Here is an 18,450-nt window from a genome sequence, read left to right on the forward strand (position 1 = left end):
TCTTGAGGCAGAATACACAGAGTTCAGGAAGAGTGAGACAAGACGAGCGTTTGAGATTAAAAAGTATTTAAATTGTATTTTTTAAATGAAAATAACCGATCGTTTTGCTAGATAAGAGCCTTCTTCCTTGGCTGGGATTGATTACAACCGCATTTGGGATCGTTTGAAGCTGCATTTAAACTGCATTTTGGAAGTTCAAAATCGGGGCACCATATCAGTCCATTATATGAAGAAAAATCCTGAAATGTTTAACTCAAAAAAACATAATTTCTTTACGGCTGAAGATAAAAAAAAAAGACATGAACATCTTGGATGACAAGAAGGTGAGTACATTATCTGTAATTTTTTGTTCTGGAAGTGGACTTCTCTTTTAAGCCTCAAACCATGTCTACGCTGGACACGAGTGACATGGCACAGCACCGCGAGACAATAGACAATACAATAGAGGGTTTGCATTTTTGTCACGGTTTCGTCAGTCACCCGGATGTGCGGCCATATTAGAGATACTCGGGTGTAAACAATAGCACTGAGTGCACAGTTAATGTACTACTGAATAAGTTCTTCTGCTAATTTATGCTGTCTAAACCATGGAAAAAAACGTGGAAGCTGCTGAATCATATCGAGAAGAATTTAGTAAGCAGGAAAGGGTGCAATATTTTGACAAACTAAAGTTAAAAGGTGGTAAAGATACATACAAGAAGGATTTATTAAGATATCACCCTAATATTTCACCTAACTGACCAGAAATAATAAGAACAAACACCAATGTTGTCAAGATTCTTGCCCTGGAAATTCTGGTTCAGTTTGGCCAACCACAAATGCCTTTTGTTCCTCAGACAGTTTTTTGCACTCTTCTCCTTGATTTGTTATAACTTTTGGCATTCTATAGTACTCCAAATGTTTTTCCTGGTCCGACCGATTAGTACAGCCCAAAACATGACAATGACTGAGCATTTTCAGCAGCAATAATCAGCTAAATTTGCGAGTTCCAGTTCGGCTCATTGGCATTGTTTACATTTAGTGTCGCCAATATGGCCAATTGATGACACGTCGTGAAAACACTCTATAGACAATACAAAAGACAACAGATCCCATTATAATCAGTGATGCTGTCTTCACTGGATGTGTTGCAACGCAACAAATCCCTGACAGTAAACTAATGCCTTGTTCTATTTATGACGCACTTACACAAAGTTCAAATGATTTACAACGATCGCTTTGTCGCGTCTAGTTTAGACAGACTTTTGCGGCGCGGCGCAACAAACCCTTTAGTTCTGCTACAATTGTGGACTACATTAAGAATAGTACGCAGGAGATGAATGTTCAACACGCTTCAGAAATAATAAAAAAGAAACAAATGTTATGTTTGTGTAAAGTCATTTTTGCTAATTGGTATGGTCAAATTGGATTATCAAAATTCAGGAGCAAAGACATTGGTTAATAAAATTGGATTAAATACATAAAGGATATTTCTGTTAACATTTAATTATTGCAGGTTTGCATTATATTCTGAGTTTGCATCACTGTTTTTATATAAATTAAATAAAACATTTAAAAAATATATTTTTGTGGTAATCAAAATTATGCTACAAATGCTGTTTATTCATCTTAACTTGTACTGAACCCAGACTATTCCTTTAAAAGCAATGGATAATGGTAGGCCTGTAAACCTCAAACTGAATGTCTTTACCGCTGTGCTGTTTGAGACATTCAACCCAAGTGTTCATTATGGCAATTTATCAACATTTGGAAGGTTGAGATCATCAGGTCAAGTAAAGAAGTGTAAAATGTCATGACAATAGTGTTGTTTTGTTTTGCACGCAGTAAAAACAAACAAAACTCAAGGCGTGACACTGCATAGTAAATTCATGAAAATGTGATGGTACAGTTCCAGTGAAGAAAAAAAAAATATTTGTTTGACAGAGTTCAGATGTATGGGATAGCCTTGATTACTATCCCAGTGCATCTGTTTCTGTTCAGACCAAGACATGACTGTCTGAAGCTTTCCTTTCTTTTATGTTGCTTAAATGACTCTTGGAAGATTAATGAGGGAGGAGTTTGTAATGCAATGAAAACCACATGGTAATCAAACTGACTGAAAAACATTTAAGAAAACATTCTGTAAATAAAAACCTCTTTTTATACCAGGTAATTGGCATGTTTATTGTGTTTTCCACCATGCAGTCAATTCTTTTTTTTCATAAGCACACTAAGGATGAGAAAGAGATCTATAAATGTATTTTGGGATTGATTTGCATGGATGTTTTTTTTGCATCTTTGCTATATGTAACTGCAGATGTTCACATAACACAATCTCTGTTCTCTGTTGAACTTTTCGCCTGTATAATCTGTAAACAAGCTATCTGCTGTCATTAGAGACATGATCCATCAGTGAATATCTATTAGTCTTAATGAGATGCATCCTGGCTGATAGAATAAAGGCAACTACTTTACTGATTACTGTTCTGGACATGACAGTCACAGGATTGAAGATGGCCTAATTTAAGTTTCATTAAGCTTAAAACTCTTCAACACTCTGCTGGTGTCAAAATGAACTAGTCCAGGAGGAAACTGATGACAAGCATGGGAACAATCTTCGAGTGAGCGATAAACTCAGATTTCAGACAGGTGTTATCAGGCAGAGATGTTAACCCTGTGACACACCTAGGGGTAAAACAAACCTCAAAGCATTGCTTTCAAATCTCCCCTTAAAAACAGACCTGCACTGAGTCAGTATGAGTAAAGGGTTGCGCAAACAGTAAGATAACTGTTCCTTCCCTTGGCAAGATAAGAGAACCACACACATTCAATGTAATGCTCACCGAATGCCAGATAAAGGTAAAAATTTCGGACTACGACTGGCAAGAAATGGCAAAGCTGAATTTTCAGCAACAGTATTCCAGTCTGCAGTATCATCTGATCCTTCAGAAATCATTCTGTTAGCTATATTTTTAGAATCACATCAGAATAACTTTTATAACAAAACTGCAATGTGCTTGTAATGCTTTTCTCATGCTTTTAGCCAAACAATTGATTTTGCTGAGGTTTTGTGTTTTAATAAATAATTCAATCATTCTAATATGCTGATTTGCTAAAGAAACATTTTTCATATTCATATTATTATCAGTGTGAGAAACATTTTTGAGGAAATGTTATATTTGTTTATTTATTTATTTTAGGATTTTCTGATTAATAGAAAGTTGAAAAGAACAACATATATATGAAATACATATCTTATATCGATTATAATATTACATTATAAATGTATACATTTAATGCATCCTTGCTAAATAAAAGTATATGTTTATTTAAACACAGACTCCAATCCTTTGAATGGTACTGTGTGTGTATGGCATTTCCTTCGAGGAGGCATGGGAGGCAGTGTATCCTCAAAATACTGGATGAGAAAAAAAAACGTAATACAAGATTAACCCAAGGCTGTCAGTGCCAATAGCCTTGTGGTTAGTGTGCCGGCATATAGCGCTGTTGTGCTGGGGGCATCCCGAGTTCGAATCCTGGCTTGTGGACCTTTCCCAACCCCACCCCCTTCTCTCTCTCCCATTTCGCTTCCTGTTCACTTACACTGTCCTATCTAAATAAAGGCATAAATCACCAAAAGTAAAATCTTACAAAAAAAAAAAAGATTAACACAGTGCCAATATTACAAAATATAACGTTAAAAGGTGTATAAATCACTTGTTTTTCTAAAGAAAAATTTTGTCTAACAATGACACTAGCAGGTAATGTTACAATGGGGGTGCACGTTTCTCAGGGTTGCCAGGTTTTCACAACAAAACCCACCCAATTGCTACTCAAACTAGCACAATCACTTTTCGAGGGGGGTCCCATTTAAAATTGCATTCTGCGAGGTAAAATATGTTTTTTGGTGGGGTTCCCCTGGTAAAATTCACATTCCAGGGGATAAATATCACACTATTGGGGTTGCTTAAACCCACGGACTTGGCAACACTGTCTCTTAACAGCCCCCGAAAGTCATGTGAGCGGAGACAATGCCTCCATCACGACGTGATTGGATATGACTGGTTATGTTCAGCTATAATTGGTTCATGCGATAAATCCATGCATTTAGGTATGTTCACGAATCAGAATGAACAAATGAATAATATAATGGCATGATCTTTGGAAGTTTTTAGTGAGTAATCAACCTGGTGAAATCTCTGTCTGTGACCAATATTTACCAAGCTTTGATGACTGATCCGGAAAAAAAAAGTTAAAAGTTAACTATTAAAAAGAATAGCTAAACATTTATTTATTTCACAAATAAAATATATTGTTTAAATTATTACTTCCTTGATTTATTTTGAAATAAATGTAAAATGCTTAAAAACAACTTGATTAGATTCATACATGGATTTGATAAATATCATATTGATTACATTGTTCATGTAAAAATATAAAATTGCATTGTTTTTTTTAATTGAAGCCTTTGAGGACTTTGACTCCTCATTTCAGAACACCACCACTCACCACTGCATACAGTATAATGCACAACAAAGTTTCGTCACCAGCAAATATTATTTCAGTTCACTTGCTATCTATCGACAGCTTGCTTTATCTATTCTGTTAAACCACATCGTCATGTCATGTGACACAAAATCAGATTTGGGCGTGTAGAAATCCCCTTAGACTGGCCTGCATTATTGTGCTAATCAGAGCTGGTTGAGAAAAGCCAGACTTATCATCTATCACGTCTTTACAGAAGCTGCCCCATGACTCCCTGGTAAATTCCGGCAGCGCGACGCTTCAGGGTACAGAGCAGGGCGATGAGCCAGACTGAACACAGAACACAATTGTTCAGGCTGCTGCTAGTAATTCATAAATTTCATCATGGTTGTCATGGGAACATGGCTATCTCTTGTGCCAGAGCCCTTCCAAACAACTACAAAACCTGGGCACTGCCCTTCCTGTAATGGCTATAGGCAGGTCACACATTTGCCATCAGCTCTACAAAAACAGAAAAAACAAGGGTTCTGTTAGCACGTGTCCTGCTAGGATGATGGCCTAGTTTTTGTAGAACAAATAAATAAAAGGATTTAGTGGATATTTCATCAAACAGTGCACGTGGCTTATTTTCATTCCATTTCAGTGAACTACGGAAAGAAAAGTTGGCCAGCGTCCCTGTGCTGAGTAAGACTGTGTCAGTGATGTATCCTGTATAAGTCATTTGGGAGTTGTTAAAATCTTGCTCTCCGGTGAACTTTGTTTAACATGACTTCAGAGTCAGCTTTGTTTAGTTAATAAAAACTAAATTTCATGAGTAAACAATGATAAATAAGACTTATTCATGAAATCTGCAATAATGTCGGCCTGACAAAACAACCACAATCAAAACCATTATTGCTTTCTTCACCTCCCACCTTTTTGGTGGAGCCACTTCCTAGAAATCATTGATGAGCATTAGAGGAAGGAAATATGTAGTACATCCTGGACCCACAAGCACATTTTAATCCAAAATATACTGATTCATTTTCTAAAGTAGACACTGTAATTGAAGGAACAACATTCCTTTTTATCCAATCTATAAGTCTTAATGCTAAATTCACCATCGGGAACAGGAAATGTACTCTGTGTCTGGGGATTGACTCAGTCTGGTGACCAGATCTAAATGGTTGATATTTACTCAGGAGGTCCTGGGGGAGTTCAAGCTTCTGTTCTCTCTTTAAGGTCAGCTGGAGACATAGACCTTTTTGCCCACTTCCTGGAGTGACTATTTCCTTCCTTTGTCCTTCTTCCACTCATGCACTGTTAGTAAGTCTGAGTCCTGCATCAAATACTTGAAGCAGGCTCATTTGTTACTTGGAGATGAGAGTTTTTGACATTTCCTGGACTTGGACAAATACCACTGACTAAGACACTCTGAGTTTGTTTGCAAAGCAAACATGAATATATGGGTCATAACTGCCTGTTGGTATTGTTCATCAAGTGGTTAAGTTATTTTTGGAGAATAACTGTACGTTTATCAGATCATTCCCAAAAGAAGTCAGAAAAACATGAAAAGTTGTTGTAAGATTGAAGACAAAGGCAAAGATTACTCTTGTTTCTAATGTCAACATGGACCTTATTTGCCTGTCATTCAGGCTAGGGATTTGAACACACTCCTAACTCTAAATATCAAATCTTATATTAAACTTTTGCATGTAATCATCTATCCTTCTGCTTTAAAAACAGGTGAAAATCCCATAAACATACATTTCAGAAGCAAAGTAACATCTGAAAATCTGAATATTACCAGTTCAGGCTTCACGATTTTAGCCTGTTTTTTGCACAATCTCCTTGAAGTAGGGAGTCGCGGGGATTTATAAATGACAATAGCCGTCAGGATGCAAGATTCAATTGTTTCATCTTGTGTAGTGTGTCATATTGCACGACAACCAACGTCACCATGTTTAATTTTTCCTCCCTCGTCCATGACGAGTTCCGTCACATCTGTGACACTGGCCAATAGGAGCACAGAAGCACCTTTGTATCCACCTTATTTTTTAACGTGGAAGTAAGCCTATGGACGAAACTTACGATTCATTAGCTGCTATGGAGGGTTTGCAGGAACATCACAATTTGGTCAGTTACCCAGATTCGAAGCCATATTGGCAATTGGCAATACTCGGATGTAAACAACAGTATGGATTGCATGGTTAATGTACTACTTTACACATTGATCTGCTAATTTATCCTGTCTAAACCACAGAAAAAATGTGGAAGCTGCTAAATCATATAGAGAAGCAGGAAAGCGGCGCAATATATTAACAAACTAAAGTTAATAGGTGGTAAAGATATATACACGCAGTATTAATGATAAGAACAAATATGAAACTTGTCAAGATATTTGCCCTGAAAATCCTGGTTCAGTTTGGCCAACCACAAAGACTTTTTGTTTCTCAGACAATTTTTTGCACTCTTCTGTAACTTTGGCATATTTTTTTTAATAGCATATTTGGCTATAGTACTCCAAATGTTTTTCCCGGTTCGACCGATTAGTACAGCCCAAAACATGACAACAAATGACCATTTTCAGCAGCTCAGCAAAATATACAAGTTTCATTCAGTTCAGTGGCATTGTATATTTAAGACACACCAATTTGTAATATCAAGCAGCAAAACGGGCAGTTTTGTACAGCTAAAAATAGGCAGATCAGACCGGAAGCTAGACCTATAAAATTTACAAATGGCCGCACCTACTCTTAGGGGAAAAGTAAGGTGGATATGCTTTCAAACAAGCCGATACAAATGATATCGGTCCTGCTAGGTGGAATTTTACAATGGCGGAAATGTTCGTGGAGCTATGGCAATAATATTCTTACATTTTGATGTTTTCTCGGACTACCGCGACGGTGAAAAAAAGGTTAAATAAACACTGTTTTACCTCAGGTCTCTTTGGCAGTCCATACTGTCCACTTCATGCAATCCAGATTTGTGTCTACTGTAAGGTTTTCTTCCTTTTGGGGGCTTTTCTGACGACAAGACAGGGCAAAACAGGCCGTTTGCTAGCTATTGTATTTCAATAGTCATTGTTTACGCTCATAGCACCTTCTGTCAAGTCCCGCTGTACCGATGGCAAGCGATAAATGGTCAGAAACGTGTTTCTTTTTTCACGACACAGCAAGATTTTAGGAGACAAAGTCACTGTCCTAACCGACAAAAAAAATCGTGTAGTCTGAACTGGGTTTATAGAGAGGCGCCTTGAATACCCTACCAGCCACTCAGAACACCTTAATGGTGGCAAGCTTTGCATGCACTTAGTTTTAGAATGTAAAAAGTTATTCTTACACACGTGAGATCAAGTTCCTTATTTCTGGGAAATATCCAACTCATATTAAACTAAAAACACTCGATTCATGACACAATCTATGACACTCATCTTTTGTGAAACTTCTTTAATAGGACATGATGTACACTTCCTTGATGTGCAAGCCAAAAACGGTATGATAACACAACCGCAACACCAAGAAACCGAAGTCATCTTCATGGTATCAAAATAGGTTTTATTTCACAGAATTGAACATTGTCAAAATGTTATAAATTTTGCATATAAATGTTTTAAAATTAGGAGTTTAAATTATGCCGACATAAAAAAGTGACATTCACAGAGTGGGTTTATTCCAGGGCAGTCAAGTTCTGTCCTCTCTCATTTAATCAGCCATAAGAATCACAGGGATCATATGAACAGAAAAATCTTTGAGAATTGCTTCAAAGCTTTCGAGACAATAAAACTTACACCCTAAAGGAAAACAATAAATGTCAATTTTATGGGAGAAGCCACTGGTTGAAGTAGGAACATTGAGACTAACTATATAAATTAATGCTTGTCTCGAATGGAAAAGTATGTAGATGATGTAAAACTATGTGCTGTGTGACAGATTTACACAGACAACATGACCTTACATCTGACTTTACATTTTATGTTTAATGTAAGGTATGAAAAAAAAAGTAATTCAAGTTAACAAGCAGGTCTCTTTTCCTGAGAAATAGTACTAGTAGACACTATTCAAAGCCTTGTTTGGATGGTTTGATTTAATGGATTGTTATTATTGGCATGTGAAAGCAACTTAGGAGTCACGAAGGTCTTTGTTGCCCAGTCTTTTGATTCTTAAAGATCACCAACTCCCCCTAGTGGTGAGGTTTTTGAGGCTTCAGGAAAACATCATCTGGCTCCTAAGCATGCAGTAAAATGTTGTTTGATCATTAATGCATTCACCCATCAATGCTAAAAAAAAAAAAAAAAATAGTGCCTAATAATACAGCAGCCCTTATTGTAACTGAATTCCCTTTGAAATAAACTCCTTCCAGTAATGGCAAAACAAGCAAGCTTAACTAAAGTAATAAAGGCATTTTCAGTCATAAAGGAACAGACTCAATTATATAGAATCCAACAGCTGTCCATCTCATTGCTTTTCAAAGGCTGGAGCCCCGGATCCAAACTTTAACGTCTTATGAAACTTTATGAAAGCCACATACCCATGTTCATTGTGACACCTTCTGAGAACCAACAATTCAAAAACAGCGCACAGGGCACCAACAACTAACACATCACACAACACTATACCGAGCCCACTATTACATTAAAGTAAATTAACACCAAAGTATTCAGGTGTCCTAGAAAAATTCTCAATCCTAAAGATCAACGAGCAACAAGCAGGGATGATTTTAAAACAAACTGATTCAAACACATGTAAAAGCAACTGATCTCTGCAGCTGGACTAAATTAAGATTTTAGTGATAATGAAGTTAGTGATGATGGAAATGAAAACCTTTCTACATGCATGGTTTACCTAAAAATGAAAATTCTGTCATCTGTTACAACTCACCCTCATGTCGTTCCAAACCTGCATGACTTTTCTTTGGTAGAACACAAAAGATATTGGGTTTGTCCATATATGGGGTTCAAGTGAGGTATAACATTGGATCCCATTGACTTATTGTATGGACAAAAGAAAAAAAAACAGACATATCATAGAAATATCTTTTTTTTTTTTTTTTATTTTTTTTTAATATTCCACAGAAGAAAGATAGCCGGACAGGTTTGGAATGACATGAGGGTGAATAAATATGACAGAATTTAGATTTTAGGGTGAAGTATCCCTTTAACAACATATGAAGGAAAAGTAGATGACATTTTGGCTACAAAATGAGTTTTATCAGATTGTAGCTGCATAGGCCATTGCCTTTGATCTCAATTAGTGTGATGCCTTATAATTCCAGTTATGTAAAAGACAACACATATAGGTAAACCTCAAAGTGTTCACATAATTCACATAGATGCATCTGCATCTAACAAATAATTAACATGAATTTGTAAAAGAGAAGCAAAAGTTGAGGGCAAAAAAAGGGGAAAAAAGCATGCTGATGTGATTTGGATCGAACCAATTTGACCTGGCAAAATTTAGTAGCACAGCTCCTGGACATTTCTTTTTAGTCCACAAGTGATTGCTGAAACCACAGGCTCTGTGTGTCAGTCTCCTCAGCTGACTGACTCACAGCAGTGTTAGCCAAGCACCCAACCCCACTGCAGAAGAAGAGGGAAAAGTATCTATGTCAGCATGCCTCACAAGCACCCATGCCCCACAAAGAGAGAAAAAACAGCAGAGGAAGAAGGGGGTGGACAGCTCTCAGGCCCCTCAGTGGCCTTCTGTGGCTTTGGGCTTGGACACTTTCTTAAGACTTTCTTTCATACTCAAGGGCTCCAGCTGTTCCGCTGAGTCTCCTGCACCCTGACCTGCGGTCGAACGGGAGGCACTGTTTTCCACAAACATGTTTGGGATGTCTTGACCGAAGTAGATCTTGCTGTTCGCGGCTATGGCCTGATATTTCATTAGTTCCAGATACTCTGGTGTCAGCTTCAGCTGTGGAGGAGGGAGACAGTGGTGTGATAAAGGACATGAGCACATCCTGTGTGGAATCAGTTCTGCTGAAGAAATGTATGAATGTGCCTCCTTGTGTTCAGAGTGGACACTTGCACCACTATGACAACAGCTACAGCCTCCTACAGGCACATTCTTAATATAGCTGAGATTAAAGGATAATTGAGCTTTGGGTAAGATGAAAAGTGTGAAAATATTTCACACCAAATCTAATTTATTATGTTTTTTTTTTTTTTTGCTTTCTCGTTAGTTTGATTAACAGATTAGATAGTACAAAAGTGTGTGCACACTAAAAGTGAACAAACTTACTATGTAGGAAAAGTTTACCCAAAAATAAAAATTTAGCTTAATTAGGTCATCAGGTCATCCAAGATGTAGAAGAGTTTGTTTGTTTGTCATTGAAACAGATTTGGAAAAATGTATCATTGTTTTAGCCAAAAGCAATGGTTTCAATTTAAAAAACGTCTTAATGATGAATTTGTTTATTGTGAACACATAATTTATATATGTGACACTGGACCACAAAACCAGTCTTAAGTCGCACGGGTATATTTGTAGCAATAGCCAAAAATACACTGTATGGGTCAAAATTATTGATTTTTCTTTTATGCCAAAAATCATTAGGATATTAAGTAAAGATCATGTTCCATTAAGATATTTTGTAAAATTCCTACTGTAAATATTTCAAAACGTAATTTTTGAACTTCATTTGGACAACTTTAAAGCGATTTTCTCAGTATTTAGATTTTTTTGCAACCTCAGATTCCAGATTTTCACATAGTTGTATCTCGGCCAAATATTGCCCTATCCTAACAAACCATACATCAATGGAAAGCTAATTTATTCTGCTTTCAGATTATTTATAAATCTCAATTTTGAAAAATTTACCCTTATGACTGGTTTTGTGGTCCTGGGTCACATATTTCCTTTTGTCTGGAAACAACACAAGTCTCTCCTGTGCGGAAATTATAAGCAAATTATTTTTAATTTTGGCTAGTTTTTAACAAGAACTTATTTTTTTTAAATTAAATAAGCAATAATGACATTTCCAATAATTAAGCTTTTATAGCTTTGAAAATAACTATAAATAAACTTTATATCAATTGCTACCATTTTTTGCAGTGGTAACCTTAACATTTTATTTTTAAGATTTACCATTTGTAGATGGTCTAAAGCAAGAGTTCATCATTTGTTTAAGTATTTTTTTTTACATATTACACACTGATGAATAAATCAGTATATATAAAATTATTTAATTTACAAGTGTCACGTTTATGATTTTTTTATTCATGTAAGCTATTGCTTCTGACCTTTACATCAAAACATACTTATTATTTTATGACATCAATTACTGCTTTATTTATTCAGAAACAGAGTCTAACTGTCATTTGTGTATTTTACTGTAATTTTAATAGAAGTAGGCCAACAGCGCCCCCCCTACGGAATTAAAACTCCTTACTAAATGGGCATTAGAACCAGAGGGAGGCTGCCACTGTACGTGCCATTACTGTGTACTCTATCATACACTAGTCATTCTGTATATGCATTCTCAGATTAAATGCAGCGTCCAAACCAGTGAATCTAATCATCATTCAGGCAAAACTTTGATTCAAGAATGAGCCACACTGCTGACGTTATGCTATCGCTATTTTTTCATATCGGGCCGATGACGATATTTATATTTAAAGCCATTATCAGTCGATTCTGAGATCGGTCCAATAATATCGTGCATACCTATAAAACGGGCTCTTCAAGGATTTCTCTAGATAGGCATTATGGCAAGTATTCTTATGCACGTCTATGTGCAAAGCACACTAAGCCTTACACAAATAACGGTAACACTTTACAATAAGGTGCATTTGTTAACATTAGTTAATGTATTAACCATTAACTAACATGAACAAACAATGAACAATACATTTATTGCACTATTTATTAATTTTATTTAATGTTAGTTAATAAAAATACAGTTATCAGTTGCTCATGTTAGTTCACAGTGCATTAACTGATGTTAACAAACACAACTTGTGATTTTAATAATGCATTAGTAAATGCTGAAACTTCCGTTAACTAAGATTAATAAATGCTGTATTAGTTCATGTTAACTAATGAACCTTATTGTAAAGTGTTACCCAAAATATTACAATTAAATGGTACAATAAAATTATTCTTACAATTAAATGGTTAAAAATTAACATTGAGCATCACAAAAATCTGAAAATGAAAAAAAGTGTATTTTTTACCCTGTTGGCTTCTGCAAATTTCGCAGCAGTGTAATATTCGGCATCTGCTCTTGCTTTCTCTCTTGCCAGGAAAGCAGCGTCTGTTACAATAAAATAAATGTGTCTGATGAGTAACATACCCTGCGTGACACGTGCTATGAGAATCATCAGTAGATAAACCAGACCTTCAATTTCAGAGATCTTTTTCTCAGTTTCCTTCTCCATAACTTTTTGTTGGAAGTGAATCTCTGCCACCTGAGCCACTTTCTGAGCCTCTGCAATGAGGGCAACACATAAGATGAATGAGGACAGAACCGTGACTCTATACATGATCAGCATTATATTTGGAAGTTTAGACGCACCTATGATGGCCTTCTTTCTCTCAGTTTCAGCCTCTTTCTCCACCACTTTCTGTGTCTGAGCGGTGATGAGCAGCCTGGTCTTCTCCGCTTCCCTGCAGATGATGAAAGTGAGGGAAATTTGGATTAAAACCATAAATAGGTACATGCAAGGGCAATTTATAATGTTACAAAAGATTGTCATTTAAAAAAAATCCTGTTCTTTTGAACTTCCTTTTGTCAGCAAAATCAGTTTCTACAAAAATATTAAGATGCACAACTATTTTCAACACCGCTAATAATAAGACATATCACTCAATATTTGTTTCTACTGTATTTTTGATCTTATAAATGCAGCCTTGGTGAGAATAAAAGACTTCTTTCAAAAAAGGCTTAACAAAAATAGCATTTTAATGCATCAACAGGACACAATATGGAGATACCTTAAATGACATCCAATCAAACTGTACAGAATAATATAATCACTCACATTAGCTCATAGTTTCTTCTGATTGCCTCAGGGATTTTAGGTTTGGTGACTCGCACAGCCTGCAAAAAGCCATGGAAGCGTGTAATTCTGCTTAAGTCAAAAGTGAAACCACAGAGTCAAAACCACAGCAATACAAACCATACCTGAATGGTGAGACCAGGAGCCATAGCATTCAAGTCCTTCTGCAGTGCAGTCTTTAAGTTCTCATCAATTATGTCTGTCAAACAAAAATGACACAAATGCAAGTTCATGACGAATGTTCTTGCAGTGAGAAGGCACCAAAGACAAAACTAATGACACAGCAGAAACTGCAGCTCTCACATAAACAATTGAAAGGTCACAGTTTACTTGGCTGAATAAACTGTTTTGACATATCAGTGACTTACCGAACAATTCTATGTAGACTTCCTGTAGTGTGTGCACACTGCAGAACTGGTTTAACTCATGGTGAATTTTGTTGAAGATTAGCGTCTTGTCATAATCTGCAGTGTAGTTCTTCACTATGTCCACCACTGTGAATGAGGAGAACAAGAACATGACCTCATTTTGTCTTCCACCAAAGAGGGTAAGTCATACAGGTTCGAAAAAGGAATTAAGGGTGAGTAAATGATTATTTATTTTTGGGTGAATTCTTACCTGCTGATGGAACCAGCATATTGACCACTTCAATTCTGTCAAAATAGATCATGACACCTCCACTGTGGAAGACAAATTAATTATTTTAATTCAGGAGATCCAGAAAATATCCAGTACAGTTTAATGACGACCAATAATTATCCATTTTAAGCAGTTTTTCAGGACATAATTGATGGAATACCAACAACAACAGGATTACCTGGTTCCACAAGGCACATTTTTTATTTCATCTGTTTGCAGAGTTGTCTATAAACATGAGGAAAAAAAAAAAAATCAGCATTAACAAAATTCTAGCTTGTTTTTTTGTCTAGCTTTGAAATAAAAACTTCATAAACTGCTAAACGCAAAATATTCAAGAACCTCAAAAATCCACTCGTTCCTTAAGTCATTGAAAAAGATCATACTAAATGATATACAATATGTGCAGCTGTAATAAAACATTTTTTAATGGACCAACTGTAAATGCATGACATTTGTCACCTGCACTGATCTATATGAAGTGATGAAAGGCAGCATTATATGGTAACCCGGGCCATTAGGAGTTGTCAACAAAGCTCCTCCTCTGAAAAAAAAATAATAATGTGAATGATAAATATGGCATTAATTTCATTTGTGTATAAATAATATTACAACTTCTATTACTATAAAGAAACACTTAAGTTGAACAGTAAGATTTTTTTAAGGGTTTTAAAGAAGTTTCTTCTGCTCACCAAGCCTGCATTTATTTGATCCAAAGTACAGCAAAAACAGTAATTTTTGAAATACTTTTGCTATTCAAAATAACTGTTTTCTAGTTGAATATATTTAATAATGAAATTTATTCCTGTGATCAAAGCTAAATTTTCAGCATCATTATTCCAAATACATTTATTACTATTATTATTATTATTATTATTGAAAACAGCCGAGTAGAATTTTTTCAGGTTTCTTTGATGAATAGAATGTTCAGAAGAACAGCATTTATCTGAAATAGAAATCTTTTCTGACATTTTAAATGTATTTATCATCACTTTTGATCAATTTAAAACATGCTTGCTAAATAGAAGTATTAATATCTATTAGAGATCGATTGACCAATATTTTCCCGATATTTATGCATTTTACCATAATCTGTTATCGGTTTTGTAACCGATGTTTTGAGAATTGCGCGCATGCAGGGCGCCTGAGGGGAGACCCGACAACAGCGACGTGCAAAGTTAAAGCATAGCCTACTTTCTTGCTTTGCTGTAACTAGTAAACTTTATTTAATAAAACAGCCATTAATGCTCATATTAGATGTGTTACATAAATGCCTGATATGTAGCTAGTTTATGCAGCTTGGCTCTAAGAAATAGAGACGAACTTAACAGTCATGTAAGATAATCCCTGAAGTCCTGCCCCAATAACCAATAACTATGAATTAAATAATACAGCCATGAATGAGCGCATGTTGAAAATAAAAGCACTGAATTTAATTCTCTCTCTGTTGTCTATGCTCATCATTCGTCCCGTGAAGTCACTTTCATTTTGCCGTTCACTCACCAGGTTCATGCTCTGATGGCCACCGCATGTAACTTTTAACAAGATTCACTTGTTTAAAACGCCCTCAATTATATTAACATTTACTATATAACCATTATTTTTCCAATACACTTCTAAATATATACAACTCTATGGAAATTAATTATTATCTTCGCTAGCGATCACAGTTTGAATATGTAAATGCATTTCAGCTGAGAAATACAATAAAATATGTTTTGTTTATTCAGTGAATTAACATTATCCAGTGACTCCTGTTCTTTATTTATTTTCTCCATTTGAAAACATTCTGCATTTATTTTGCTTATTAGTGTTGCAGCTGATGTGTTTTATAAATAAAATATTTTTATTGTTGTAATATGAAGATTAAATTTAACATGAAAGACTGCTAATTTTCAACACTTTTTAAGATGACTGAAAGGAGGAAAAACCAAAGTGAAGTATGGATATAATATATAATTCACTCAGTCACTGATTTACTTTACAACAGTAAATAAATATTGGTTCTGCTTATCAGTTATTGGGCACATAAATATGCAAATAATATCGGTAATAAAAAAAATCAATATCGGTTGATCACTAATATCTATAATTTCTTCCCCCCACAAAAAAATATGATACTGACTTCAAACTTTAGAATGTTTGAGTGTATAATATTACAAAAGCTTTTTATTTCAGATAAATGCTGAGCTTTGGGATCTTTCTATTCATCAAGGAATCGTAAAACAAATTTAATCAACTGTTGATAAATTTAAAATATATTCAAATAAAAAACTGTTATTTTAAATAGTAAAAACATTTCAAAATTTGCTGTACTTTGTTTCAAATGAATGCAGGATTGGTGAGCAGAAGAGACTTTTTTAAAAAGCATTAAAGATCCTACTGTTCAAAAACTTTTGACTGGTAGTTTACGTAAAGACAATTGACCCAAAAATGAAAATTCCAGTCATCATTTACTCAACCTTACATCATTCAAACCTGTATGACTTTCATTCTTCTATGGAGCACAAAGGAAAATATTTTATAAAATGTTGATAATCAGATGACCACTAACATCCATTATATGGAAACCAAATTAATATTTTTTCTCAAAACATATTCTTTTATGTTCCACAGAAGAAAAAGAGTCAAACGACAATTTTCTTTTTTGTGTCAACTATGCCTTCAAAGAAAGTCTGCAAACACACAATGTTAGCTAACCTTTCCCCCAACCTACTAAATTATAGGTATTTTATGAATTATTAACACAAGCAGCATAAAACCTGTGCATATTTTAAATGCAGCTTCCTTGCACTCACCTGTAATACACAGCTAAATGTCCTTCCTCAATCTTGTGTATGGAAGAATGAAGCAGAATGGCCATCACACCAGCCATTGCTGCGACTACTGCCCCAACATGTGCCATTATCATTTAGCCAGCTCTCACCTGCACAAAGACAAATTTGCAAAAGGGAAAGCTGAGTTGATCCTTAGGATAAACACTCAGTTTGGGTGACAAAAGATTAGCTTATAACGCAAACAAGAGCCCTGATTGCAAACATGTAAGCACAACCTCCCTCAACTGATCCCACACACCATAAATAATCTCTGGAAAGCTGCACAGCAAACTGAGATAACAGGTTTTCAAAGTCCATTAGACCCACCCACAGCCCACCACACACGGAAGTAATGTTTCCATATGCAAATGCACAATACAAATAGATACAAATACATTCTTATGGCCACATCGTGTATGCATTAGTGAGAGCTGCATGACCCCCTTAAGCTATTTTAGGGAAACGAGTGTTAATCATGAAGCTGTCAGTGACCAGGAATTGCATTCTGGCTTTGTTTCAACAGCTATGTGGCTGCCTAGAAAGGCAGCAAGTGCACAAGCGCAGCTTTTTGTTCTAATGCGCAGATGATGCTATCTAGATAGGGAACGCGGTGGCTTTTTATAACACAGCCTCTTCATTCCCTGTCCTGGCTATGTAGGCTAGTCACTTCCTCAAATGAAGTGCTGACTCGCACGTACTACTGTACATGACACGAACTGATATGAATGAGCGTAATATGTCGCTACGCATGCTAAAACAGCCGTTACAGTCATTCACGTGATCTAGACATTGCAGAAGCAATCACAGCACTCACGAGACAAAATTCAAGCTAACCAACGCCCGCGGCTGGCTAACTAAGCTAATTATTTGAAATGCAAGCAAACCTTGTGGCAAAACGACCTTCTGTCAAGTTAAACGAGGGGCTAATAGTAGCCGCAGGAAGCATTTACCGAGCATTCGTTTAGTTAATGGACAATGCTGTCCTTTCACTTTTGCAGGACATTACTTTATTACTCACGACGCCGTGTCCAACATTGTAGGTTTGAAGGTTCCCACTGAAACGCTTTGTGAATCCGATACTAATTTCCCTTTCAAAATCTGCCTCAAACACACCTTCAAAATAAAAGTCACCAGTACCTTTCTTGTTCCTGTTAGAGGGATAAAATGACACAAACAAACTAAAAACAATTAAAAACATTTAAATAAACAACCTAGCTAACCAAATAATAATAATAATAATAATAATAGTAGTAGTAATAGTAGTAGTAGTAGTGGTAACACTTTAGAATAGGGACCAATTCTTGCTGTTAACTAGTTGCTTATTAGCATGCCTATTATTTAGATATTGGCTGTTCATTAGTACTTTAAAAAAACATATTCTGCATAACCATATTCTATATCCTTCATTCTAACAACTGCCTTACTATTATTAAGGCGCAAATTATTAGTTTATTGAATCAAAAGTCGTAGTTAATGGTGTTAATAGCGAGAACTGGACCTTTAAATAAAGTGACCGTATTATTATAGATTTTCATATATTATATTTTATTATAT

At 35.6% G+C, this 18,450-nt stretch overlaps 1 protein-coding gene across 4 annotated transcripts; it reads right to left on the bottom strand.

Moving 5' to 3' along the window:
* Nucleotides 1-7,979: 7,979 nt before the first annotated feature.
* Nucleotides 7,980-18,001, bottom strand: erlin1 (ER lipid raft associated 1). Of its 4 annotated transcripts, none has more exons than XM_051126373.1 (12): nucleotides 17,915-18,001; nucleotides 16,879-17,006; nucleotides 14,543-14,624; nucleotides 14,262-14,308; nucleotides 14,063-14,124; nucleotides 13,813-13,938; nucleotides 13,570-13,643; nucleotides 13,427-13,485; nucleotides 12,961-13,052; nucleotides 12,784-12,873; nucleotides 12,620-12,699; nucleotides 7,980-10,358 (listed from the first exon to the last, which is right to left on the bottom strand). In XM_051126373.1, the coding sequence occupies exons 2-12, from the start codon at nucleotides 16,989-16,991 to the stop codon at nucleotides 10,134-10,136; spliced, it is 1,050 nt and encodes a 349-aa protein (XP_050982330.1). In that variant the 5' UTR covers nucleotides 16,992-17,006; nucleotides 17,915-18,001; the 3' UTR covers nucleotides 7,980-10,133. The 4 variants fall into 4 exon arrangements, with proteins under 4 accessions (XP_050982330.1, XP_050982328.1, XP_050982329.1 ...); XM_051126371.1 differs by having other exon boundaries at nucleotides 17,903-18,001; XM_051126372.1 differs by having other exon boundaries at nucleotides 17,847-18,000.
* Between the last annotated feature and the right edge of the window lie 449 nt (nucleotides 18,002-18,450).

Source organism: Labeo rohita, chromosome 13 (genome assembly GCF_022985175.1).
Source record: "Labeo rohita strain BAU-BD-2019 chromosome 13, IGBB_LRoh.1.0, whole genome shotgun sequence".
Lineage (NCBI taxonomy): Eukaryota > Metazoa > Chordata > Actinopteri > Cypriniformes > Cyprinidae > Labeo > Labeo rohita.

Coding starts and splice junctions, on each gene's coding strand:
- erlin1 (XM_051126373.1), bottom strand. CDS start 16,991: ATGATAATGGCACATGTTGGGGCAGTAGTCGCAGCAATGGCTGGTGTG. Junction 13,644..13,812: donor AGTCTACATAGAATTGTTCG/GTAAGTCACTGA, acceptor TTTGTTTGACAG/ACATAATTGATGAGAACTTA. Junction 12,874..12,960: donor GAGAAAGAAGGCCATCATAG/GTGCGTCTAAAC, acceptor CCCTCATTGCAG/AGGCTCAGAAAGTGGCTCAG.